At 40.1% G+C, this 27,519-nt stretch overlaps 1 protein-coding gene across 1 annotated transcript in view; it reads left to right on the top strand.

Moving 5' to 3' along the window:
* astn1 (astrotactin 1) overlaps positions 1 to 27,519 on the top strand; it is a 345,150-nt gene that overhangs the window by 296,401 nt on the left and 21,230 nt on the right. Inside the window, 3 exon segments of the mRNA XM_029453477.1 lie at positions 8,291 to 8,568; positions 9,393 to 9,526; positions 10,064 to 10,215. Of these exon segments, the coding sequence (XP_029309337.1) occupies positions 8,291 to 8,568; positions 9,393 to 9,526; positions 10,064 to 10,215 (564 nt within the window).

The following is a 27,519-nucleotide window of genomic DNA, read 5'->3' on the forward strand; positions in this document are numbered from 1 at the left end:
GAATGGTGATTAAATGAGTCATCGCTTCACAGAGAAGTATGATGAAAGGCGATATAATGGTGATGATCTGCAGGCTTCCAAGAGACAGGAAATGAAGGCCACACCAAAATGCTGTACAGACTTAACACAGACATCCCATGCTTTCTCTTCTCGCTCTTGCCCATAAACACAAGAATATTTTTGTAAACAGGAGGACCGACTTGAGTCAGTTAGCGGGAGTTATATATAGTGCGGGTGGAATGGGTACATGGAGAGGTATTACACAAATCTGAAAAGCTTTGAGCTCCATCTGTTGTGTGCTATAGAGATGATGAGTCATTCCACTTGGTGCAGCATGGGTCAAAGCAGCACCAAATCCCCAGATTCATACCGACACACACACACACACACAAACCCAATGATTAACACAAATCCTAATACATGCTCATGCTGCGAGTTTCCCACCATTCATCTGTCCTGTGTCTACAGTTTAGTGAAGCCTATTAGGTCTCAGCTGGTATGAAAGATTGGTTTTCAGGCCATGTCCAAGCATTCTGCTGTGATGAATATCTTAAAACGTTAACCCCCCCACCACCACCACTGCAGCAAATGGTACTTAGATAGCGCCTTTCTAGCCTTTTGACCACTTAAAGTGCCTTTCCACTTCATGCCAACATTTACCCATTGCAATTTGGGGATTAGTATCTTCTGATTGGTAGACGACCTGCTCTGCCTCCCGAGCCACAGCTGCCGCAGTGTTGAAAAAGTTCTCCACCAATTTTGTATCAAACTCCTATAAAATTGTCCAATTCACTTCAAAAAATGATTCAAATTGATGCGGCAGACATAGGCTATAGTCTTTTTTTGTACAACGCATTCTTTTTTATTGTCAAAACCTGGCGCCCATATAGCCCACACTGCAACTTAACCGCTGACAGTTCTGTCAAAGATCTGGCTGTGTTATGCTAGTAGCGGCTAATGTAGCCTGGAGCCGCAATATCAAGCAGAGATGAGGAGTGTACAGAGGTCTGGTAAACTCCCTTTCTTCTAACCACATCTTTTATTTTTCATTTTCAAACTTGTTGTCTTCCGACTCAAGTGACGCTGACTCAAGTGACATCACTTGAGGTTATTTATTATACTTAACGCAGCTCCTCTAGTCGCTAACTATGTGTATCTGCCGTTCGGTGAAAGTAACACGGTAACTACAGTTGGAAACATGGTAGATGAGAACGAAGTTAGAGGGCCGTAAATAAAAAAAGAATTAGCCAAATGAAATAAAACAGTTGCGTAAAGCTGAGTGTAACTGCAATGGTGGGTTCCAAACTTTGAGTAACAACTGTTTGCTAGCTTCAGTGCTAAACCTAAGGTCTAAGCACAAGAAGTAAAGTCTGACCTAAATCACGTTCAACGCTTCTATAACTGAAATATGTTTACAGTATCACATGCTCACACACATGGGCTCACAAAGGTACTGCTCAACCCCAGGGGTCAGAAATAGATCAAATTGCGTGGTGTCCAGCAAATATTGGAACCAGAATTGTATTTTTGGAATAATACGAAATCGAGGAGGATATGGAGGTTGTTTTTCTGCATTTTGTCTTGTACTCACTTTTGAGAGATGTCTGACTCTATCAAACACAGATTACATTCTATGAACTTGGTGTATGTGTGTGCATTTTTGTTGAGTTTTATTTGCATCAAAGCGATATACTTCTAGTCATTAGAGTGTGTTTGTGTGTGTCGGTTGAAGTTGACAGCAGTTTAGATGGTTAGATAAATGTGCAAATTCACCTTGTAGACTTTAAAAGAGACAAAGACTGACAGAAGAAAAAAGGGGGACGTGAGAAAAATACATTCAAAAGCAGAGAAACTGTCGGGAAAAGTGAGATAAAAGAGATTGGTTTTCTTGTATTTAGCTGGGGATGCAGAGAAGGAATGTTATATTTCAGCTTTCCTTCCTCACAACTACCACACATGTATTTGAATTGCGGAAAAAATGTGTGATAGCGCTTTTTACTGGGTAAGATAGTGAGTGACTCATAGAGAGGATATGCTGTAAAAAGAGACAAAGAAAAGCTGAGAATGACAAAAGGAGCAAGATGTTAAGCGAAAGTTCAAAGAATAATATGGTGCTCTCGTTTTATTTTGTGTGACAGAAAATATACAGCAGGAGTATTAGAGAGAAAAACATTCTTACCTCGCAGCAACAACCCGTAGTTCACCTTGGGAGGATGGAGACATTCATTCACAACGGAAAGTATTATCCTGCACCCTTGTCCCTGAACTCATCACATCCATCTTTGTACTTTTATGTACAACAAGATGTATGTGCATTTTTATTTTGGGATGCTTTATATGATTGTGGAGAGTCCATTTAGGATCTAAAAGGCCACTTCTTATCTGGTGATCTCCTGTGACAAGCTTTATCACAGTAAAAGGAGCCTGTCAAGAAATAAAGCAGTTACCGAGCCCGGGAGTTTGATACTCCACCACCTCTCCACCAGAGGAGCTGGTTGGGTGAGTCTATATCGACTCTTGATGTGTGTCTGTGGCTCTTTAAGTGGTCAAGAGAGGCTTTTCACAGAATGTTCTTGAAGGCCATTGGAACAACAGTTGTCATGTCTAAAACAACAGCAGTTGTGTTCATTTAAAAAGCAAAAGTAGTAATGTGGGTTTTATTAGTAGGTACTGTTAACAAGTCACTATGACATATAATTATATCCTTTCTTTTGAAGTTACACATGGTGCCATGTTTGAATTAGAATAGAACCCAGTAAGCCCCTCATTGAAAACTAGGACAAAAATCCTAGATTAGAAAGCAAGATCAGGACAAGGACCTCAGAATGACAATGTTGTAAACCAAATATCCGTATAGCCCTGTCTGGGATCCTCACCTTAAAAAATTAACCATAAAAACACAGCGGTTTTAAGAATATAAGAAGAAATTATGTTTTTAAAGCAAGCCTTGCTGTACAGTGTCAGCGTCAACTCTGATATTGGATTGGATAGTTAATGTTCCTGAGGGACAAATAGGTTTACAGACAGCAGTCGACACAACCAATACACATCATAGAATACATAAACACTACATAGAGACATATACAACCTACAGTAGATGTCATCAGTCATCATAATACAATACAAGTTATAAAAGCACAAAGAGTCCATCAGCCCTTTGTTAAAGTGTGTAATAGCAACTAGGCCTACAGCTTGTTTAACACCCCAACAGCAGAGGGAACACGTGATGGTAGATACCTCTGTGATTTGGCCCTCCTAGGGGAAGTGTATCTCCTCCCAGATGGAGGGAGTTGAAACTTCATTAATATGATGTTGATGGTCTGCCAAGATGGCCTTTACCCTCTGAGTGGCTCTTATTTGATAAACATGGCCAAGATCTTTCAAGTTAGTGCCAATGGTCTTTTGGCAAAGTTTAACAATCTGTCCCAGCCTATTTTTGTTGACTATGCTAGACTTGCCAAACCAACAAATTATTGCAAAAGTTATCACGACTCAGTAAAAGATGATTGAAAGTTATTCACGAGCGATCTGACAATGTTGAAACCCCTCAACTTTCTATGGCCTTTTTAGCAGATGGAGTAATTACGTAAAAGTAATTGTGCCAAAGTACCTGTATCAGTTTACTGTCTCAAAAGCCGTACCATTGATAAAAGTCAGTGCCATGACAGGAGGGTTTTGAAAGCATATATTTTATCTTAGAGGCGTTGAGTTGCAAGTAAGAGTCATCACACCATTCGAAGAAGTCGTCCAAGGCTGGACCATGGCCCACCTCAGGAGCCTGACAATCACCAAGTCATCAGCAAACTTACTCTGGCAGTCATTGGTGGAGAGCAGAAAGGTGACAAAAACTAATAGGGAATACTAACATGTAGTGTAGTAACATGTAGTAAAACAAGTGGAGAAAAGTCATTAACTCACCAGGCAGACCCAGTGATATTCATTATAAGAGAAGTTGTATGTTCACCCAAATATTTTAAATGAAACCTGCTTGGATTTTACTGAGTTTGATCCCAGTGAAACAGCAATATCCATATTGTTATTGAATTAATGTGCCTTTTCTTCTTTGAATAATAACAGTCTTGCTTTGAGTACTTACATATGATGTCTATGTGGCCCCTAAATAGTACATTTCAGAGTGTGATAATATATGGTGTATGTTTGGCCATAAGGTGTCTTCAGCCCGGGCTGCTTGTCCATTTTGATATCCCCCCCGTGGTCTGACACTGAACTAAACCAAATCTAAACTGAACTAATCATTGACCGTCTTATTTGCTCTAAAATGCACCCAGCTGTCCTAATATAACTGCCACATTTAATTTCCGTCTGCCAGCCGGTGGCAAGTGAAGATAGAATGATGAGAGCTGATTAGTGGGAAGAGAGCCAGTTTGACAGGGATAGATTAAAGTCTGGCCGGTCAGCAGTGCAAGGACATTGACATCCTTGGCAACATTCGGATGAGGAAGTCTGTGAATGGAAATATGTTGTGCTCGCGCATCCGTACACGATCACATGGGTTCCACATGGGCTTTCTTTCTTCCTAGGTTTTTTTCTGTTTCTCATTGATTTGCTTCTACTCACACACGCTACAAGCCTAAGCTTCTTCTTTATTGTCTTTGATTATTCAAGTAGAGTCGCGGCCTGCAGAGTTCCTCCACTTAGACATTTAATGCTTGCACACGCACGCACCAATGCTGCCGAGGGGTCAGGATGTGCGAACGTCCAGAGTTTGTGTTGTTCTCCCTCTGTCTGTGTGATGCGCCCCATCTATCAGACCTCATTTACTTAAACCTTCCTCGGATTGGTAAGGGCTTATCTGTCGATTCGTCTCAGTGACCCAATCACGAGGCCTCGAACTGCATCGTCAAGGACATGAACAACATGCACCCGCATGCAAATAAACCCTCGACTAGCAAGGGAATTGCAAATAAACTATATTATTAGACCTGGAATGTTCTGATTCTGTGGGATAAATATAATCATATACACCCACAAATACAGCTATTTCTTTTGTTTCCAGTCCACTACTGCGTCTGGAGGCCGCTCTGTTATCAAAGGAGACATCTATTCATTACACCTGACTTACATTTCCCAGGTCGAGTGTCATTTATCGTTGTTTAGAATATTGGATAATTGTGGGTTGTTATGTGCTCCCCCTGCTCCTATTTGCATTTATTTGAATTGTATTTTCACCTGCACTTGGTCTGCTGTGATTATCAAATTATATGAAGGGCCCAGGTGCACCGTGGTCTCTCTGTCTCTGCAGCATTAGATAGGAACCAGCGGTTTGTGTTGCTCATTTAACTGTGCTTTGAGTAGCTCTGTTTTCTTGGCCTCACTTCCGTTATTTCTTTAGTATCTTTTGGTGATTTATGGGGAGTGTTGCAGTGCGACAATGTGTGCGCACGCCAATATTAAATCCCACAGATCTGACCCAGGGGCTTTAATATGAATGGAATTAATTCATTCAAGGAATTCAAATCTTTACTACAAACAAACACAAACTTACCCTATTGCAACTATTCTAAAGTTATTATAATGATAGCTGACAGTAATGATTATTTTTCGTTATAGATCAATCTGGTGACTATCTTCTGGATTATTTAATTAGGCACAATCGTTTGATTGAGTAAATATTGTCCATAGAAGTTCCTCAAAAACCAAGGTGATGTCTTAAATGTCTCGTTTTGGTCAGTCCAAAACCCAAATATACTCAGTTTAATATGATATAAAACAGAGAAAAGCTAGAAATCACTATAGTTGAGAGACATTTGAGAATTTACTATAATGGTTCATCGGTCAAATAAGTTATTAATTGTCACTCAATTGATTAGTCGACTAATCATTGCAGCTCTGATTATAATCCCTTTGAAATCACATAGTGGCTTTGAGTTGTTTTACTTTTTACATTGTGTTGGTTTAGGTTTACACACACAAAGAATGAAATATATATATTTACTTTTCTTACTACCTCCTGACTCCTGAAATACCTTGTAAAATAAACCTTTGTTGAGGTCATCACAAGGACTTTTTTCACCTAAGTAATCAGAATGTCTGAAGAGTTATTTTGTTTCTTTTTCTTGACTGTACAGAAACTTTATCAACCATTACTTAACTGTAATTAGTTAATCATGACATTTCTTGGAAAACCTGTAAAAATGAGCAGGTGTCAGACAAAATAAAGTGTGTGTATTTCAGAGACGTGTGGGAGATGAGGTATAATCAACAAGGCTTTAATTACTAACGTGCAAAAGTAAACACTGAATATTGTTAATGTGGCACTTAAATTCTTAATCTCTTTTCAATGGCAAGTTACTCACACCCAGGTACACACATACACAGCTGTCTGTGCACCTCCAAATACAATCATTATGGTAATCCATGAAGGTATTCCAACGCTGTCTCTCTCTGGCTTTTGTATTTGTCTGCTTGGATGTATTTTTATCATCAAAGTCAGATAAGTTGTTTCTTCTAAATTCTTAAGTGCAAGAAATGATGTGCAAAACTATTTGTTCTTAAAAAGAGTGGGGGTGTGAATGCGGGTGTTTGAGAAATGCAGTTTCCTTTAAATGTGAGGATGTGTGTGTTCATCCCAATTTACATAAACAGAATAACCTTTATTGAGATGACTCCTCTTCTTGCAAAGCATACAGCTCAAAACACACAAAGTAAACACAGAAACGTACTTCAAATACAGACATACATCTGTCACATTGAATAAAGAAGAATAAAGAAGAAAGGAAAGTGCAAAAGATCACTTTAAAGGAGTTGTGAAACAAAAAGTAAAGATTCAATTATTCATATTTTATATTCTTAGAAAAATGGCCTCCCCTTTGCCTTCATTCTTGTGCATATGTTTGGTCCCTGAGCTTGTGTGCTCGCCGATGGCTCATAAACCTGAGTTGTATTCCATCAAAGGCAGCTCGCACAACAAGCCTATTCTCTAATTGGTGCTTGAGCTATTAAATTGCCTGTATTTTCTCACAGCCAAGAGGTCTCCCAAAATGGTAATTGGAAAAATTCCCCTTTTAAAAAAAGAAAAATATCATCAAAGCTGCATCAAGCTTGTTTCCTTCTCTTCCTGCTCTCTAGCCTCCCTTGCAAGTGGATGCCCCAAAATAACATATTTATTCACATATTTACATTATACAAAAGTTACACTCAATTAAAAGTGGCATCCGGGAAAAGGACAAATGGACAAATGTCCTTGACCAAAATGTTGTTTCTCTAGTAAATGGACTGCGTTTACACGGCGCTTTTCTAATCTTTGCGATCACCCAAAGCGCTTTACAACACATGTCAGCATTCATGCATTCACACACATTCATACAGAGTCAGAGGCTACCATGCAAGGTGCACATCAGCTCGTCAGTAGTGATAACCATTCACACACACTCACACACTGTTGGCCATCAGGAGCAATTTGGGGTTCAGTATCTTGCCCAAGGACACTTCAACATGCTGAGTGCAGGGGCTGGGGATCGAAACATCGACATGCTGGACGACCACTCTACCCCCTGAGCCACAGCCGCCTAGTAAAATCAGAGCTGATTGTGTTTTTTGAGGAGTTGAATCAAGTCCCATAAACTGAACTGGGAAAAATTCATGAAGGTCAATAACATGCTATAAAAACAATAGTAAACGATTCATTATTCAGCAGAGGCCTCCCCATACACCTTCTTTGCTAGAGGGAACATTGAGCTCTTTGTAGCTATGGCTCAAATATGTACATTCTGGCTCATGTATTCTGCCTGTGATATAGAGAATATCTCAGTTGAGGGTTTTTTCCATTCTCTTACTCCCTGATCTCATTACAAGGAACATGTGAGCTCGTCATCTATCTAGTTCATATATATGTGAGTAACAATATCACAAGGCTTTAGACATGTTTTATTTATTTTTATTTTATGATTCACTTTCATGATATTTGCCTTTGATACATTGAATTATCTCTGCGAGGCGTAAGCCTGTGGGGAGATAATGTGTTTGTTCGCGTGTGTGTGTGTGTGTGTGTGTGTGTCTGTCCACGTCTAATCTCGCATACTACTGGACATCAGACTTGTATCTTTTGTGCTCATTTATGACTCAAGGACCTCTCGTGGTTTCGGTGATTCACAATTTTTGAAAGAACTATTTTATTGACTGTTTTATACCGTCATTGATTGCTGACTCCTCACTCCTCCTATCCAGTCATCAACTGCTTCTGTAGTAAAATCAGCTAGGCTAAAAACAAGCCTTACCTAGTCTGTTGCAGACATATTATTATTTAAACAACCTCCTTTTTGTCTATCAGGTAACTCGCCTTCGGAGGAGTCAGAGGAGCGCGAGAAGGAGCCGAGGACGCTGACCTACCCAGCGTACATCGCCAGTCTGCTGGACACTGGTGCGAAGCGCATGGCAGCCGGCGTCCGCATGGACTGCAATAGCCAAGGCCAGTGCCCGCGCTCCTGTCACATCTGCCACATGAGCCCGAGGATGGTGCAAGGGCGGCAGCAGTCCGAGCCCGTCCTGCTGCAGATCACCAAGTCCGCACCCATCTATGAACTGGTGTCCAACAATGAGACCTACCAGGTGTGTACTGTGGTTTCCTTAACTATCTGGTTCTGTCTAATGTCTGAAAACACCAATTTCTTACAGAATCCAATATATCATTTTGTCCGTGACTCTTCCTGAACTGTGAAAGATTAAGGGAAGCATTTATTTTACAATATCATTCGACCATTTTTGTATCTTAGCTACCTTATTTGCAGTAAATAAGAATGTAAAAATGACAGGCATTAGTATGAGTGTGTGATTAATAAACCTCAGTCATTCTATTAAATGGTATCCTGCAATGAAAACATGTGTTTCTAAGTGTATGTGGGTAATCCATTATGGTCGAAAAACCTCAGCCTCAATATAAAAGAGGGTCACAGAAAGCGAGAAGTCCTTTGCTTTTGGAGTATCATGCCTTACCCTGCTGGCATCATGCTGTGCCATAATCTGCCAGACTGTGCTGTGACTTTTTTGACTCCATCGATATCGTACGTCGTTACAGCTTATACTCCTGCAGCAGGAAGTAAGGTCGATACGGTGCAGTCCACGCTCCTGGGGGGGTCAGACTTTCATCCTGAAGCTCAGGCAGACAGATAAAGCCGCTGCTATGGACAAAGGCTGTTTGGAGGTTGCTGTGCAGCTGATAGACACGATGCACAGGTTACATTTATGACATATGTTGATACTTTCAAGTTTCCATATACGTATATAATTACTACGGGCGTGAATATATTCCTCTCTGATAAACTGACACGTTTTTTTTAAAGAATGAAAGTATTTCCAAAATCCAATGGCCTAGGGTTAAGGTTAAGAATTTAGGTTTCACGCTTTTTCTTTTTTGTCTCTCTCTCTTTCCGTAGGCTCTTCAGGAGGCGATGATGAGCATGCTGTGGTGCTCGGGGAAAGGTGATGTTATCGATGATTGGTGTCGCTGCGATTCCAGCGCTTTTGGCACAGACGGACTGCCCACCTGCGCCCCACTTCCTCAACCTAAGTTAGTAACTTATATTATTACCTTTCTTCAAACACATACCATCCATCATTTTACTGGCAGAACTCTGTAATGGTCTCTAGTAATGTGCCATCAGGATGCATGTGCACACAGAATTTATAATAAGACCTAATATTATGGATGGATTACTGAACGGGCGGGACATGATACCTGTTCTGCTCCCACGGGTCCATTGTCTTATAATGTCTCCATGATTATAGCAGCCCTTGATTTATTTCTCCTGCCCGGTTTGGGAGTGCTAATCAATTAAATGAGCTGCTGTATTGATTGGTTGGCATGAAAACCTCTGTGCACATGGGTCTCAATGCTGCACAGCTGCAGATCAAGACGTTAGGGGTTAAATCGCTATATCTTCTGTTGATGGAAGTGTTTGTGCTATTGCAGAATGTGTTTTCATTGGGTTGCAGTTTTGCAGAACACAAGGGAAAATGTTATCTGCCAATTACAGTAATGAGACCAGTTTTCTGACAACGTTTCACTCAGTGGTGTGGTTTTGCATCTCTGTTATTCTGTTGCCAGGCTGAAACTGTCTTACATCTACGAGCCCAGCAGCTCATTGGTCATCATGGAGTGGAACCACACCGAGCCACCAATCGGCGTGCGGATTGTTGATTACCTCATTAGCCAGGAGAAGGTGACAGAGAGGACAGACCACTCCAAAGTTGAGACAGGTACGTCGGTCCAGAAGTGGCCACATCAAGAGTTTGGCCATTGATTCTAAACAAGAAAAAGGGTAATGTCGCCAGGCAATCAGTGATGCCAGTTTGGTTGGTGGTAAGTTAAAAAAATCATAACATAAATATATGTTTTTTAGACTCCTGGTTTATGTTTATAGATACAGAACTTGACCCTTGATTGTTGTCCATCTCGTTGCTGACTGTTGATGTCTTGGATGTGTACCACTTTGAGATGGGTATTGAGTAAGTCACTTGGTCTCGCTTTTTATGGGCAGCTGCTGGCCAGTGTTCATTATTTATGCTGGCTCAAACTATAAACCCGCCAATTTGTCAGCACCATGTGGCCACATCAGCCTAATTTGTTTTATCTAGTCTACCACCTGGAAGAAATCTCTGTTCCAAAGGTGACAAGGAGGAATATCTTCATACAGCAGGACTACACTACTCTCACTACATTGAACCCCTTAGGTTGCTGTTTTCAATTTCAAGTTTCTATCATAAAAATGTGCCCTTGGATTTAGGAAATGTCTACGACAAAAGTGATCCATAAACTAACTCGACAATACCAGAGGTCAATTTAAAACGAGTGCATTTCATCTACCTTTACATAAAGTTCACACATCATTCCATTTGTTATAGGCCTGATTCAGTTGTAGTTTTTGAGGCCTCCACAAGATGGTGTACACCAGTTATAATAATAATAATAATAATAATAATAATAATAATAATAATAATAATAATAATAATAATAATAATAATGGAGAAATTAATAATTAATTTACAATATGTAGTTATTCGATTTGTCTTAATTCTGAAATGTGCCACACTGATTTCATAAAAATAATCATCTATTAACTGTATTTATATATGCATTGTTAAAGTACTACTGTAATTGCTTTTAGTGTTGCAAAATAAGTATACCATTTAAAAGTTATTTACTTTGTTCCAAACCCTTAATGTAAGTGTTTTCAAAGCGTTTTCGGTTTTGTTCCCAGTAATTCCCTGATTTGCTTACTTAGGTATGTTTTCCCTCATGTTTTCACTAAAAGGAGGAAATCATATAAGCAGCCACAGGAGAAGCAAGAGTGTGTGGAGCTGTGTCATCCATAACAGAGCGCACAGCTTATTTGGCTGGACCTATACAAGTGGAAGCTGGCAAAACAGGGGCAGTTTATTTTAGCAGTAATGAGCCAATCCATAATGGAGACTGTTACAGTTCCCTGTGAGTACAAAGTTTGTTGTAGCTTAATGAGAGAATAAACTGTATTAGTCAGAACAGTGGGGATCATTAATCATTGCAGCACATTCAGATGGGAGAGGAAAGCAGATGAGCATTTTCTCCATTAGTGCTACTAAAGTGAAAATGAGCTATAGGTTCAGCAGTAATGTTCTTATTTAGCTGTGAGAGATTGTATATTCTTATATTTGAACTTGTTACATTACATAACTTATTTAAATCAGTATTTTTAAAGTTACAGCTGCACAATCATTAAAGAACACAATGAAATACATGTACCTCTCATGTGTATCTATAAGGAAGGGCATGTCAATGGAGCTGTATACACTCTGTACATAAGGGAAGTAGAGGAGATGTCCCTCTCATATTGCAAGCAGTAAAGTATATATTTCATAGATTGGTTATGCAAAGGCATATAAACACATAAACCATGATCAGAAGGCATTTTAAAACATACTCGATGACGCCAACGTGCAGCTGTATTTTGCAGCAGGACGGCTCCGGAGATGCACGTTTCTATCGGCATTGGCGCATACCTTGTTTGAATATTTTACTGGTGGAGGGACAAAACGGGCATTATGGCTGTGTGGCTACTGTACATATATTTAGTTTCCCCAACATGTTACCTGCATTTTTGGTAATACAATGAATATTTAACAGTCAAAAATCTGAAATGAAGTTTACTGTGCTGCTTAGTGTGCACGGTGGAATAACCCCGCATGAACCTGAATGCAGCCTGCTGTGTGTAATGTGAGTGAGCCCTAATGATGATACATTAAAGTCGATGCCACAAAGGTGTGGTTGGGAAATATTTAAGTGCTTCTGCTACGTGGCGAAATAATATGTGGAACCCCTGCCCTGCAGTCAGGTTCTGAAATCTTTTTGAAATCCTTCCCAGAAGAATGTTTGGTGGTTGTAGCAGCCCACGGTATGGCCCAGTAAGACCCTATAAGAGTTACCACAGAATTAGCCAAAAGTTGTGTGAGCACTAGTTGTCAACATACATTTGCCTTCATAATATGAGTCATAATGCAAAGCATAGGGGTTAATAAGACATTGTTTATACCTTATTTGATATTGAACATTCAACAATATCACTTTTATAGATCTACAATTTTTCCTGCAGTCCTGACTTGTGATGCATAATGGAACAATTACAGACATGAGCTTTGATGTCTGAGATCTGAGTCTGAGTCTGGTGTTTATTGCAACTTATTGCTCATTGTTGGGAGTTATTGTATAATATTGTCTTTGGAGTTATTTTAAAATAGAAAGCCTGGATGTGTGTGTATTCAGGTGTGTGCTGCTTTACAATGATGAGGCACATACAACTAATCCAGTTCCAGCTGTTTTCAAATAAAGAAATTAGTAATGATTCTTTATTCTTATTCCTATTATTCTAAATCATCATGCACTACGTCACTGCATGGCTGGGTTAAGCTTCTTGAAGGGGCCCCAGGGCAAAGATAATGCTGGTAACTCCATGTACAACTCCCTCACTGCTCATTGTGAACAGTATTCTTATTCTGGAATATTACATATATATGCAGGTTAACTCTGTGGTTATTTGATTAAACAGAAATTAATGTAAAAGCTTCTTCACACTCTCTTCAGGGCCGGGTCTCATGATACCTACAGGCAGTTAGTCAGCTGGTACTGAGCTTTAGTAGTACACAGTTTCAAGTGTCCCAAAAGAATTAAAACAACAAACAGGCAAATTGCTGCATGAAACCTGGGGCTTTCGTGGCCCCTGGAGAATTGAGGCCCAGCGGCAGTTACCCACTTTGCCAGGTTGGTAATCCAGCTTTACTGTCAATGAGTTTATGTTGGAGTAAAGAAATGGAAACTTCCTCATCAGTGGAACTATAGCGACTGTGACTTAAATGCATGGGAGCATTTTGAAGAGCAACAATGAAATATCACTTTAATGGCAAACATGACCTTTCAGTTTCTGTTTTGGAATTTTGGAACATAATTTCTTCCTGTGCCCTTTGAAAAAATCATCTGTGTCAGCTCACCCTAACCACTGTGCTCTATAGCCTAACAAAACAAATGTTTGTCCCGTCCCCTAATCTGTGCTGTCAGAGCGATAAACAGAGAAGATGAAAACAGTTGAGGCTCGCTGGATCCGCCATGACTTCCTGTGGTTTAGAGAACATTTTAGTGCTGCAGTGACTTGATATAATGTTTACAAAGTTCAAACAATGTTCTTATCGAGCCACTAAGACAATCTTTCAGGCATCAGAATGAATAGTACTTTGGTACAACATCAAAGTTTACAGTTTTTGGAAAGAGTTAATCGTGATCAGACATATTGAAATATACTTAATTTCTTTGTGACGCAACAGGAACTTCTGTAATCTCAAGTACAGATTTAGTCATTACGGCTAAAATAACCTGCTGATGTCTCTTTGTAGTTATCATTTTGCGGTTGATATAGAAGATATAGTGAGCAGCAAAAGGTCTTTCAGCAAAAGGTCTTGTATCTAACAAGATACTGTAACTGCCATGGAACTTATGGCAGTGTTTTCATGGAAATTAGCATTGGTACTGGGCAAGAAACACAGGAACTGTGGCGCAGGAATATTCCACTCAGTGGATTGTTTCTGTCGTGCTGATCTTTTCCAGTTTACCGATTTTGTTGCACAATAAGACAATGCGTGTTTCCATGGTGTCATGCACCATCCTCATTAAACTAATAGCGGTTACTTTCTTACACAAAGGTCTTTAATACCTCTTCAGCTCCACACAAGGATCATTTCTTAAAATGTTCCGGCCAGTTCCATTGGCTAATCACTAGCTCTTTGTCGGTCATTAAAGGATGGCATTATATCACATACTCGTTGGAAAGTGGACCCCGATCTCTTCATTAATTGCTTCAAAACAAAGACACACAGACACGCCACTTGCCTGAGAAGTGTAATCCATCACTGCTAAGTTGAAGCAGAGGATGAATGTATCAGACTCTACTTGTTTGTTGCCTCCAGCCCCATTTTGTTCATTCTCCTCCATAAGAAATGCATGACAGTGCACTGTTAAAAAAGCTGAGTTTACAACTACTTTAGTTGTGCTACTTGAGCAGTCTTTTGGTGTGAAGATGCCTTTTACATATAATATGCACTTTAATGTCTGCCTCAGGAAGTTAGCTTCTACTTTTAGCCTATTAAGTTGTATTTTTTTGCTTTTTTTGACAGGTTCAGGCCCAAAACTGCTGCCGTGGTTCAGCTCGGGTCTAGCTCGGACAGAAACTATGTGGGTTCATGTGGGGTCAGGGCTGATTCTTCTGGTCCCGATCAAAGCTCTATAATAAATACTCTCTATCTGCATCTGTATAATTAAAATAATATATATAAATATTAGCCAGAACCATTCTTAAATAAGGTAACCATGTATATTTGATGTAGGAAGAAGTTTTAGTCTTTTGAGTTGAGTAACTCTCCTCTAAATCTCTTTTTACCTAATATCTTTGTGTTGTTTTCCACCAAACATCAAAGGATTTACGTGTTCTGTGTTATATAACACTGTTGGATATACTCATTCTCTATTATTTTATGATACTGCACTATGCCCGGAGTATTGTTTCTGATGAGGTTAGAAGCAGTATGTGAGAGATTAGCATCTGGTCCAATAAAGACAGAAGACCTGTACCTTTCTGCTGAAGCACATTGATACTGGCGATGAATTAGGTCCACCCTGAATTGCAAAATACCTCCACATCAGTTCAGGGCTGCTTAAAGTGCAGGGCAGCTGTTTTGACTTTGTGACCATAGGGAGATATTGGTTGTTGTGCTGTTGGTTGCAGTGTAAGGAGAATCCAGCATCCAAGTTTCTTCACTTTGGATGAAGTTGAATTACATCAAAGCTCCTCTAATGGGAAATAATGTTTTATATGAGGTACTATTTTGGGAAAAAACCCAAAAAGGTTTTTCTTTTTTAAAAAGAAAAAAGTGTCTGCCTCTGTTATATCAATAGTACTTCTATTGACTTTAAAACTACTATGAAACAACTAAAAGAACTGCCACGAAACAACTAGTTTAAAGCTGTAAAGCAATATTTGCATTCGTGCTGGGATGCACCAAACATACTGTATGTTACTTTGGTACAAGTGAAAACCTTTGAATGGATAGAACTTTAATGTGTTGGGGTTTTCAAGATATAGACAAAGTGCACCTTTTAGATCACAACAGTGCAGGGCTCGCTAACATGTTGTGTTGGTATTGAGTGTTAAAACGTATTGAACATACATATTGAAGTTCAGCAATTTAAGATTAGTTATCTTTCCCAAATATTTATTATGGTGATATTGTGGCCTCTATATATGTATTCATATAAAGAATCTATAGATAAAAAATGTGGCATTGCTGCCGAAAGCCTCCGAGCGGTGTCTTTGGTATTTTTAAATATACAGGTAGCATTTTAGCATGTACAGAGAGTCTCGACGGTACAAAGTAGTGTGTATTAGAACTGGTATAAGAAGCACGCTCGTCAAGTAAGGCCTACAGGTTTGCGGTATTACTGCCTGAACTCTGCATTCAGTAACCCTGAGGCGTCAGTCACCTTCCACAATGCTTAAAGTCACATTTTGTCACAGTACTCATATGATTTTGTATCACAGGTAAAGCAGCAGCAACTAATTGTTTTACCTTAGTTTGAGTGTAGTTTAGGGATGTTGATAATTAACCATTTAACCGTTAGCCGACAAATACAAATTTGACCAATTAACCTCAGCACCCCTGCAGGCAAGGCACTAATCTTGTGGGTTAACGGTTAATGATCGGTTGATGTTAGGCTATTGGTAATAGCCTTGTGTAGTTTGGTGCTGGGCAGATCATTGCACAGTGGATTGATCAGAGCTGTTTTGCTACTGATGGAAACATGTCTGATGAGAGCCACGGGAATCAATCAACTTAATTTGAAGGCTGTAAAACTAAACGAATGAGCTAAAAGCCGCTAAAACGCTGTGTACAGCTGAGGGAACTACAGTATGGGTTTGTCACTACATACAGTATTCTCTTATGTAGTCCATTGTAGAGAAGGTGAAGGTTTTGTTAGTGTCAGAGAGTTCAAGGCTGTGCTTGGGAAGCAGTATGTACCGGCTAAGTACCAAACTCCAAAAATTAATCATTCACTTTTTTGGCCAGCACTAATGTGCATGATAAGCATACAGCTTGGCCTAAATCACAAAGTGTAGCTGCAAAAGAAAAGGATTCCCAGATATAGACGAATGATGATATGACCCTCTTCATGCAAATAAAAGTTTGCTGATGGCTATCAACACATTCTCAAAAACTGGTAAAGACACATTAAAATACAAGCACAAAACTTTCCTAAAGGGCAACGACTGAGCGGAGCATCCAGAGAAATATAGACTTACAAATATACTTGAACCCCTTCACCTCCTTTACGTGTGGCAGACACCAAAAAGATAATCAATAGGTCACGGGGTTACACAGTTTACTGTGATCACATTCCGAAACTTCTGGGTGTTAAAGTTGTCAAAACTTTTAACAGCTCCCTCTTGGTGCCATTTGGACTCTCCGATGTGCGAAATTGCCTGGCGCAGCTCTAATTACATTGAGTGGAAGTTATCCAGCTCTAGTATGCCCCTACTGCATTAAAGGAAGATAGAAAAACTTCTCACCTATGCAGATGATTGATTACTTTGGAGGCCACACCTTGATGTGAACACACAGGCAAAGGTGGCTGGGCATGGATGTTGAGTTGGAGGGAGGAATACCGCAGAGGACAGAAGAGGAGCGAGGGAAAGAAAGAAGGAAACAGAAAGACCAGAGCGTCACTAAAAGAGATGGAAAGATCTGGAAAGCCGGCTGTACGATGTGGTTTTGATTTCAGATGTCAGTCTTCTGTCATCTCGGACTATCAGGCTCACATGACCTGATGTATAATCCTCCTCAGATCTCTCCTTGGCCGCCTCTCTGGCCCTGTCTTTGCTTTTCCTTCACCACTCCCTCATCTTTCCTCTCATCTCCCGTTCCTCCTCTCCATCACTTTTCTCCCCATAAAATTCTTATCTCCTTTCTTTTAATCCCTTTCTGACCACCTCTTTTTTTTCTCAACCTTTTCTATCCATCCAGTTTGCCCCTTCTCTGGCCTCCTCTTTATTTTATTTTATTGTTCATTCTTTCCTTTATTATTCTTGTTTTCCTTTTCTCCTTTCTCTTCATCATTGATTTTTCTTTTTTCCAAAAGGCATCAACACAGGGGTATAACACGGGTCAAACTGCATTTATTTTGATGAAAAATCTATGCAATAAACACTCAGCCTACAGCAAAAACTTTTTCAGGCAACCATATCTGTTTAAAGTGCACTATATAGAGCTCAGGAGGAGCTTTAAGGTCATTAAAGTCATAACAATCTCCTTATCACAAAGGAATGATAAAAAAAAACCCAGCTCCATGGATTCATAACATAATGTTTAACAGGATTAATAATAACAACTTGACATGATGGAAGTATTTGCAGTATCTCTGCACCATTTTTAACGATACTTTATTGGGCATTTCTGTAACTGCGTAATGTGGTAATATAGATGGAATGGAATCCCCACCTTAAATAAGCTACAAGGGACGAGAATATGTGGACTTGTTTTCTTCAATTGTGGACATAAATCAGTAGAAGATATTTTGATGAATGAATGTCTTGTCACCTTACTATGGTTCTGCTGATGATAATGAGCCTCAGTTTATTATTGTATAACTTAAACATTGTTTTCCCCTTACATTTTTCTTCTTACCTCTATGTATCTTTCTCTACTCTACCACCCACACAAGCTGATGTGGGTGGTGAGTAGTACGGAGAGTTAAATTGATAAATAAGAGCACTACATAAAAGTAGAATGTCTTCATCAATTGTTCGCACTAACCCACTGTAAATCATTTGTTTTCACACTTCTGCTCTCAGAAACTGCTTGATGCTACCTCAATATATGAAATATTATTTATTCCCAGAAAGTAATCTCCAAATGGCTTGCATTATGAATTCCAGAAGGACAGTAAAAACAGAGCATCCATTTACGGGAAAAGATCTGAACAGATACTACCGATCATCTGTGAAAGAATAAAAAAAATACATAATATCTGCCCTTTCTTTTCTCCAAAGGTTCATGAGAAACAGATGTCGGAATATCCCCCTGTTTTCTACAAAACATCCTTAAAAGCCGTGTTGTTTTATACGCACATCATATACTTGTGGACGGTTGCATTTGTGTATTTGTAATCTTGCTTATGGTTATGTAATGTTAGATAAATCCACATACATACAGTACAGCTGATGATTATAGCATCCAGGAATCATCTAGATCTGAAGCTGACAACAGCTTGTTTGTGCAGTAATCTCTCCCTTAACAATCTTCAGGCACACAAGGTGAGATCATAGTGTAAGCGCACACATACACACACGTATATGCACGGTCCCCGGCAGATGTGAGGACGCTTCATGAATAGGAAGTCTACTTTAAGTCAGGGCACCGCTTGGCTGGACCAGTTTCGCTGTGAAAACAAACATCCCCAGAGCTGTAAGCAATCCGATGATGTAACAACTTTGATCACCCAGTGAGGGCAAGGTTTGCTCAAGGGTCAGTGGAACACGGATTCCAATCAATAAACACATTACTCACCTATCTACATCACACACACACAGACATCAAGGGTTGACGGGAACATGTGTTTTTCACCCCCAAACCTAAACCAGGCTGAGCTTTCTCTTAGCACAAGTCACTTCCTCTAAGCTGCCACTGCTCGACCCTATCTACCTGCTTTCTCTTTACTGCAGTGAGCGCCCCTTCATCTTGAGCAATCAAAAGTCGGTCCCTTAATTTCTGCATAGCACAATTGTCATTTCTACACATCGGTGAAATCTTGAACCCCAACCATTTTCTCTAGCTTTTCTGAGTCCTGATTGCGTAAGAAGCAGCAGCCCAGAGGACCCTTTAACTCGCCACATCGTAGCTCCATCTGGGGAATCCCGAGGCATTCTTAGGCTAGACAAGATATGTAATCCCTCAAGCATGTTCTGGGTTTGCCCCTTGGTCGCTTTCTACTTGAATGCGCTCAAAATACTTTAGTTGTACATAATTTATCTGAATCATAAGCCTGGACCACCTCGGCTGGCTTTTTTCATTGCATAGGTGGAGTGGTTCTGCTCTATGCTTGTTTCTGCGAAAGAAACATATTTGTTATGCTTGTATCCGCATAGAGTGAATATTCTGCCAGCATCATCCCTATCATTCATTATCAGGACCCCAAGATTGGAAAACCATTTCTCTGGGGCAGCAACTCACTATCAACCCAGAGGTTGTCCATGGCCTCAACCTTGGAGGTGCTGACCCTCCCAAATACTGCCCCGAACCACCCCTACATTTCAGGGTAAACTTTATAGGACTTGAGGATCCTCTGAACAGGGGCCCAGTTCACCTTCACTGGTTCATCAAGTCTGGCAGCTTCTCCAATCATCCGATCCAATTTACCACAGGTGGTCATCAGTCGACAGCTTTGCATTTCTCTTTACTCGAGTGTCCAAGACAAACGCTTTAGATCTGATGTTATGACTGTAAAGTTCATCATCGCTCTTTGGCTTGGTGCTCTGCTGCCAGGTACAACATTACATAACGGTTGTAAATGGTGTTGGTTAGTCCATCATTAGCGCTGTTTCGATAACAAAATACCACTTGATAAATCCCAGGTTTCTCCATCGTTGCCAACCCTATGAAGCGTCTCCCTATGAAGTCTCAAGTTGAAGCCCTCTCTCGGACCCCACCCAGGGCTTCCAAGCAGACTGGGTTCTCTGAAATCCTGTTCAGTACATGAACAGATAGGAGTCAGAGCTTTTTCTCTCATCGCTGGAGGTGACCCTATCATACCCCAAGTTAAAAATCAGTACATCATATAGCCAGGGACTATATCGGTATCCTCAGATCACCCGGTGCTTTTAAGTATTTAGGGTCCAGAACCAGTGCTGTGCTTGCAGGAGTGCTCAACAGTATGTTTATATGTGTATATGCTTTCCCAAAAGAGGGATGAGATGCCCATGTCCAACCTCGAGCCCTGCCCTGTGTCAGGATCCATCCCTAGAAATGTATTTTAGCCATGAGAGACTCTACCAGAGGCTCCCTGGCAACAAGGTTTTGCAGGAAGATTTGAATTGCCTCGAATGACTTCAACTGACTTCAATTTGACACATATTTTCATGTACTGTAAGTTATTGTATACGTCACATGCTTTGTTTAGGCCTTTAACAGCTCAGTGACTTTACTTGCACGGTTAATAGTGAACCAACATTGCTGTATTGTTCCCCAAAGAACTGAGATCATATTAATAATAATGAATTCATGCAATCCATTATGATATACCATTGCTACAAATATGGACACAACTGTTTTTGCCTCTCTTTTGTGTTCATCTTACTTTTTTTGCTTGCTTGATTTCATCTTTAGAGAGGGGTCAAACCCCTTTGCTTAACCATAGACAAGTATACATATACTGTAGGTAGAGTTTTAGCTAAACTATATCGCATGGTGCCGTATGAGGTCATGCTACCTTTTCATACCAAAAATGTCAGATTCAAGCATTTTATCAATGATCTTTAACTGTGTTTTTTTAATTGCTTGTGTGGTGAAATAAACAACAACGCATCTTATAGGAATGCTTTCCTGCCAGTGTCTCACTTTGTCTCCTGGGCATCCGGATGAAGGAATGACCTAATACATACAAAGACACATGTGCACATAGACTCCTTTGTGTATCTGTTTCTACTGCTGAACACTGACAATGTCAGGTTAATCAGATTCACACTCTTGAAAGGCCAAACCAAAAGTCCATCGGATGGGACACATCTTCTAATCGAAACAGGGCAGTGCTAAAATACTTCATTAGATACAAAATCAATACTCATTTAAACTGTAGTGACAAATTGCACCATGCTCATAGTTTTAGTAGCACAAGTCAGCTCTTATTCTAATTCATTTTAATTGTGCCATATTATTTTATCACATCAGCTGTGTTATTTCTGATAGTGGCTTTGAACTGCCAAAATACAAAGCAGTACTTATGCTGAAGCCTTTATTGAAAAGCTTAAGGGCCTCTTTGGGCATCATCATAAAGACGTTTAATGTAGTATGTGTCAGAAGCTAAACTTTGCTGGTAAATCAATCTCTCTGGCATGTAATGATGGAATTACTCAAAAATATTTCAGTAATAGCATTCCGGTACTGTCTGATCACCTCCAGCCCTGCTTTTATTATTCTCCATGTGGATTTGTTACTATTCTTGGGAGTACCTCTCAGAATCTTCTCTCTTGCCCTCTGTAAACCGCTCTTACAGTGCATGCAAATGAACAGCAGAGTGCACTGTGCTTGAATGCTCTGAAAAGGAAGGCCTTTGCATTGCTTTTACATTTAAAGTAAGTTGCAACAGTACGAGAGGATTCAAGCACCCAAAACCTAACTGTTTTGGAGTTATTGTCTTGTTAAGGTCACCATGACACCTTAATCCCGGACTTTGAATTGTTAGAATTGATGGACTCGCTGTAGCCAGTGCTGCAATACAAAGCAGATGTGTTAGTGAGTGACTGAGTAAGGACGGTGTGCTACTGTAAGCGCATTCCTCTTAATTTATTTTAGTATTTTTACTGAAGACTTAAACTAAGCATACAGTGTAAATGTTGGATTTTATGCAGACAATAGTCAAATACATAGATGAATATAAATGGTAAATGAATCATGTCTGTTGAGCTAAGAAAAGATTGTTCCATATGATAGCTGGTCAAAAAGGGGATATAATATTAAAATAATGAACAAAACTACAAATGGCATGTAACTCTCAGGATGGCAATGCCGGTTGATCAGTCAAGCTTTCCACCACTGTGGTGCGGAGTCAAACATTTAAAGAAAAGAGAGTTCCCTTTAAATAATGTGAGAGAACTTTAATTTGGATAGAGATGCACTGTGTCTTTGCTGTTTTACATGAGAAGCAAGTCATCTTTCAGTGCACACTGGTTACTGGTCCAAAGAAAGAAAATATAGTATATTGATATTCTTAGAAACAGGTCCAGGAGGATCTGGAATCTCAACCAAGAGTTTAAAGTTGTCCTCAAGTTGTAACTAATTTCAAGTGAAGAAGGAAAAAGAAGAAGGCTGTATAATCACTACGGAAGCAAAGTGACCATTGCACCAATCTCATCGACTATACACAAAACTACGTAATTGTCCTTTTATCAGCATGGCTCCGTTGGTACTGAAAGGACAGCGGCTAACTAAAACTGTCTTCACCAGGACTTTCATTGTCTAATATAAGGATTACCACAAAAAGACCAAAATAATTTTTACAGCCAATGTTTCTCGAAGCCTCAGTGAAACCGCAAAAGTTCACAGTGAAACTCTAGGCCTTGATGGATTGTGGTAGATTTAGTTCATAGAAGGTGAAGGAAATTGAATGACTCCCTATGGGGATTGTGCTTCACTCAAGTCGGTGTGAACTGACACATTTGTAGAAATAGAAGTTGGTTGCGTGAGATGAACGACTGACGGACAGCCTGAACACTCCAGACGCACTTAAAAAATGTTGTCAGTGTGGATTGCTCATAAGAGAGAGAGAGGGAAGCTCAATTGAGATGGAGGGGAAAGGCAGATAAAGAAATAGAGGAGAGGGGAGAGAAAGGACGCAGAAATGTTGGGAAAAGCCTAAATCTTTCCTATATAAACCACATATACTGATATGTGCACATGCAGGTGTAGTTTTACTGTTTTGTAACTGTTTAGTTAGGACAGAGGGTGTCATATGTTGTATAGATGTTAAAGACCCTGAGGCAACTTTGTGATTTTGGGCTGTATAAATAGAACTGACATGACTTAACTAGTTTACAAGGAATTATGGGCATGCAGCCTTTTCCCTTCTTAAGAGCCGCAGATGTGTGTTGTATCTGCCTTTGTGCAAGGTGTTTCATTCTGTTATTGACGCATTTGGCTAAATTCACGGTTGGCGTGCAAAGTGCTCTCACAGCAACTGCTATCAATTTGGTCAGACTCACCTCTATCAAATTATAAAACAATTTATCGCCTCTCTGAAGATGTAATGTTCTATGAATTACGCTGCCGTGACGCAAATGGCAGCTCAGCAACGCTTATATCAATCACAAATTTGGAGAAAACACTCAGACATTGCAGGTCTGTTTCTTTCTCTTTCACGCAAGGCCGTTTTTTGAGAGACCTTTGGGCCATCCCATCCTCTTTATCCTCATTTCTCTTATCTTCATCCTTCTGTCCCTCCACAATTACGCCTTTAAATCCAATGGGATGTAGTTCTTCAAAAGTTAAAACCAATCCTGCGTGTGGCCAATCATCATGGTCTGGTAGTGGTTGTGACCAGCGCTGAAGTGCCAAGAAACAACAGTGAAGGGTTTGTCGTGATGTTGTTGTGTTGCTGGTCTCTTTGCTTTTCATTCAATGGAAAGGTAGACAACCAAGTCCAGATGTTATTTGTTAAGGCTTCTACTGCCAATTGTGTACATGCATGCGTGTGTGTGTGTGTGTGTGTGTGTGTGTGTGTGTGTGTGTGTGTGTGTGTGTGTGTGTGTGTGTGTGTGTGTGCGTGCGTGCATGTGTGTGTAGCTGCCAATTACAGCTAGTTACAAGGAAGCTGTCTCCTTTAACAGAAGTGGATGAATTCCCAGGCAGCCTGTTATAGGACGAAGAGAGGAAAACATTTAGGCAGCTTGTGTGTGTGTGTGTGTGTGTGTGTGTGTGTGTGTGTGTGTGTGTGTGTGTGTGTGCGTGTGTGTGTGTGTGTGTTTGCATTTGGTATCTTTAAAGTGTGTTATAAGTAAGAGACTTTCTCAATCGATATTTATAAATAATCAAGCAGTTAAGGAGAAGAATTAGAATAAGAGCATGGCTAGAGGCATGATGTGGAATATTAAGTAAACATGCATCTTTCATCAAGTGCATGTACCATAATATTAAATACATGAGAACTTTCTTCAGCACTCAACATATACAGAGAAGAATGTGCGTGTGTGTTTTTGTGTGTGTGTGTGTGTGTGTGTGTGTGTGTGTGTGTGTGTGTGTGTGTGTGTGTGTGTGTGTCTGTGTGTGCTTGCCCCTCCCCATTCACTCTCTCCCACTCTTTGCCTCGCTCTTGTTTTGCCCCCTCCTTTTGGTTCATCAGGTTCATGATGCCTCTCTAAAGCTGATTTCTGCTTAAGTGGATGACTGCTTTCACTGTGAAATGTGGTGCTATCATAGCAGGGGGGGGGGAATGCAGTTTGCATAAACATTTGGGGTAGGCTTAACATTATTTCATTGTAAAATACAACTCAGTTGCTATACATAGGATGTATTCCTCTGCACACTGTATAATACATGTCATGTGGGTGTGGGGGTTACACAAAGAGTGTAACACCCCAGAGTGAGGTTGCTATATTTGGTATCACTGTTCCAGTACAAAAAGGATAACTGGAGCCTCTGCTCAATGACCTTAACTGGGCAGACGGATAAAGTGGGTTAAAAAAACCAAGATATAACATGTTCATTCTTCATTCACAGATATAGGCGAGCTTGCCTGCTAGCTGTGGCCCTGCCCTCAGTCTTAATGCTAAGATAAACTGAATATGCTTCGTCTCCAACTATCTGTATTGACATGAAATTGATATCAATCTTCTCATCTCACTCAGAAAGAAAGCATATTAGTGTCCCAACATGTTCAACATTTAGTTTTTACATTTCTGAGAAACAAACCCACTGTTTCAGGGGAACAACATGTTTCCATTATTAGCATGAGTGTGTTTTTCAATTTAATCATTGAATTGAAAGTCAAAATCCAAAGAAGGGTTTTTTAAAATCTTATTTTAGAAGTGCTGTAGCCTCTTGCCATGTTAAGACAACACTTATATAAGAGTGAGTTTATTGACACTATTATTTAATGTAAGTGTTAGCCTATTTATTTTTCATTTCCATATAGGACTATCTGATGTGTAATAGACATTAATTTTCCACAGTAAATCCATTATCATCTTTAAAGCACCTGTCCTTTCCATTAAGAAGAGAAAAACAGCAGTGGATTGGCTGGAACGGTCTATACACACACTCACACGCACACACACACACACACACACACACACACACACACACACACACACACACACACGCATATACACACTCAGGGTCCAGGCCTGCACAACTGAACTGACGACAGCAGGCAGGACTTCAAAAGGTGAGACATCCCATAACTCACATCAGTCTCCTGGCAATCCTTGATTTTTCCAACAAATCATACTTAAAGAATGCTAAGGGTAAACAACTCCAGCTGAATGACAAGTTCCTCAGGGTTGTGGCTCGCCCCCTCTAAAACTGGGTCTCCACGGTGTGTGTCATCTTATTGCTCTGCGTAGAACGTGACTTTCCATTGAAGACGGGACACAAATCCATTATCTTTAAACAGACTATTAATTAGTTTGCTGTTACCTTTGGTGTTGTTTGGTATTTTGTGTCAGTGTAACACATAGTAAGGGACACAGGCTGTGTCCGAAGTCACTCCCTGGTTCACTACTCCCTATTTATTGGATTCACAATAGTTTACTCAATAGTTAGCAGTGAATTGATATTTCAGACATTTTCTTAATGTCATAAAGTAAACGATCCCAGGCTCCTCCAGTCCGCATGTCGAAGTGGGCAATACTGAACCCCAAATCACTGCCGAAGGCATAGCCATCGGTGAGTGTGTGTGTGTGTGTGTGTGTGTGTGTGTGTGTGTGTGTGTGTGTGTGTGTGTGTGTGTGTGTGTGTTTGTGTGTGTGTGTGTGTGTGTGTGTGTGTGTGTGTGTGTGTGTTTGTGTGTGTGTGTGTGTGTGTGTGTGTGTGTGTGTGTGTGTGTGTGTGTGTGTGTGTGTGTGAATGAGCATTAGATTAGATCCTGATGAGCAGTTTGGCACCTTGTATGGCAGCCCTGCCATCAGTGTAAATGTGAATGGGTAAATGTTGGCATGTAGTGTGAAAGCGCTTTGAATGGTCTGAAGTCTAGAAAGGTGCTACATAAATGCACTCCATTTACCATTAACCATTATGTTCTGTGATAACAGACAGCTGTTGAGTCACGGAACTGTAATTTTCGCATCTGTAAAATGAGGCGTGTTGCTTTGTGGGATTGTTAGCAGAAAGTAGTGTACACGCCATGGACTTTATATAGTGGATACATCTACACACTCAGAATATGAGCACTCAAATGAAAATGGATGACAGTAAATAGAGTGCAGTATAAATAGGGAGGGATTTCAGACACATCCGCAGTGGCAGGTTCACTTCATTCAAAGTCATTCTTAATTTTTGAAAAAACTAGTATTTTACACAGAAGGGAAATGAACAGGCCTCTCATTTCTAGTTGGACTCTGGATTTTGTCAATTGAGAATACAAATGTGAGTGCTAAAACTCAAAGTTGAGTTGCATAAGAGAAAAAAGAACCAAAAGTCTTTATCCTACCCTGTTGAATTAAGCCTGTAAATTAAGTGACCTCACAATTATTTTCTCAGAAATACCTGTCACGAACTGGCCAATTCAGCAGCCGTCAAAAGTGAAGCTTTTCTCTGATTTGCTTCCAGAATCAATTCAACAATTAACGCATTACAGAAACATTTCGTTTATATGTATGTTCTTATTTCCCCGGTGTTGAGTCATGTCAATAAATACCATGGCAGCACACAGTGTTCACAGACTATCCTTTGACTGAGAAATATGTTCTAGTCAAGTTTAGTGTGCTTTCTGTTCTTCTGGCCAGCAGGCCACCTACATAAAGCACTGCTCCCATCCTTCCCTCCTGACGGTGCACAGCAGGGTTTCTCAAACTGTTTTCCCTGGTCTGGGTACGACAGTTCGGCTGCTTCAGGTGGCAGGAAAGATGGGATTGATGGGAAAGATTGGACAGATACAGAGTGTATGGCAACTCCTAAACCCCCTAGAGTAATAATGTAATAAGACTTATTTCACCACGGTCGAAAGTGATCTAGGTATTGAAAAGCTCTAGGTATTTTCTGACAGCCACATCTGCACCAACGCTG

Source organism: Cottoperca gobio, chromosome 17 (genome assembly GCF_900634415.1).
Source record: "Cottoperca gobio chromosome 17, fCotGob3.1, whole genome shotgun sequence".
In the NCBI taxonomy this organism is placed as follows: domain Eukaryota; kingdom Metazoa; phylum Chordata; class Actinopteri; order Perciformes; family Bovichtidae; genus Cottoperca; species Cottoperca gobio.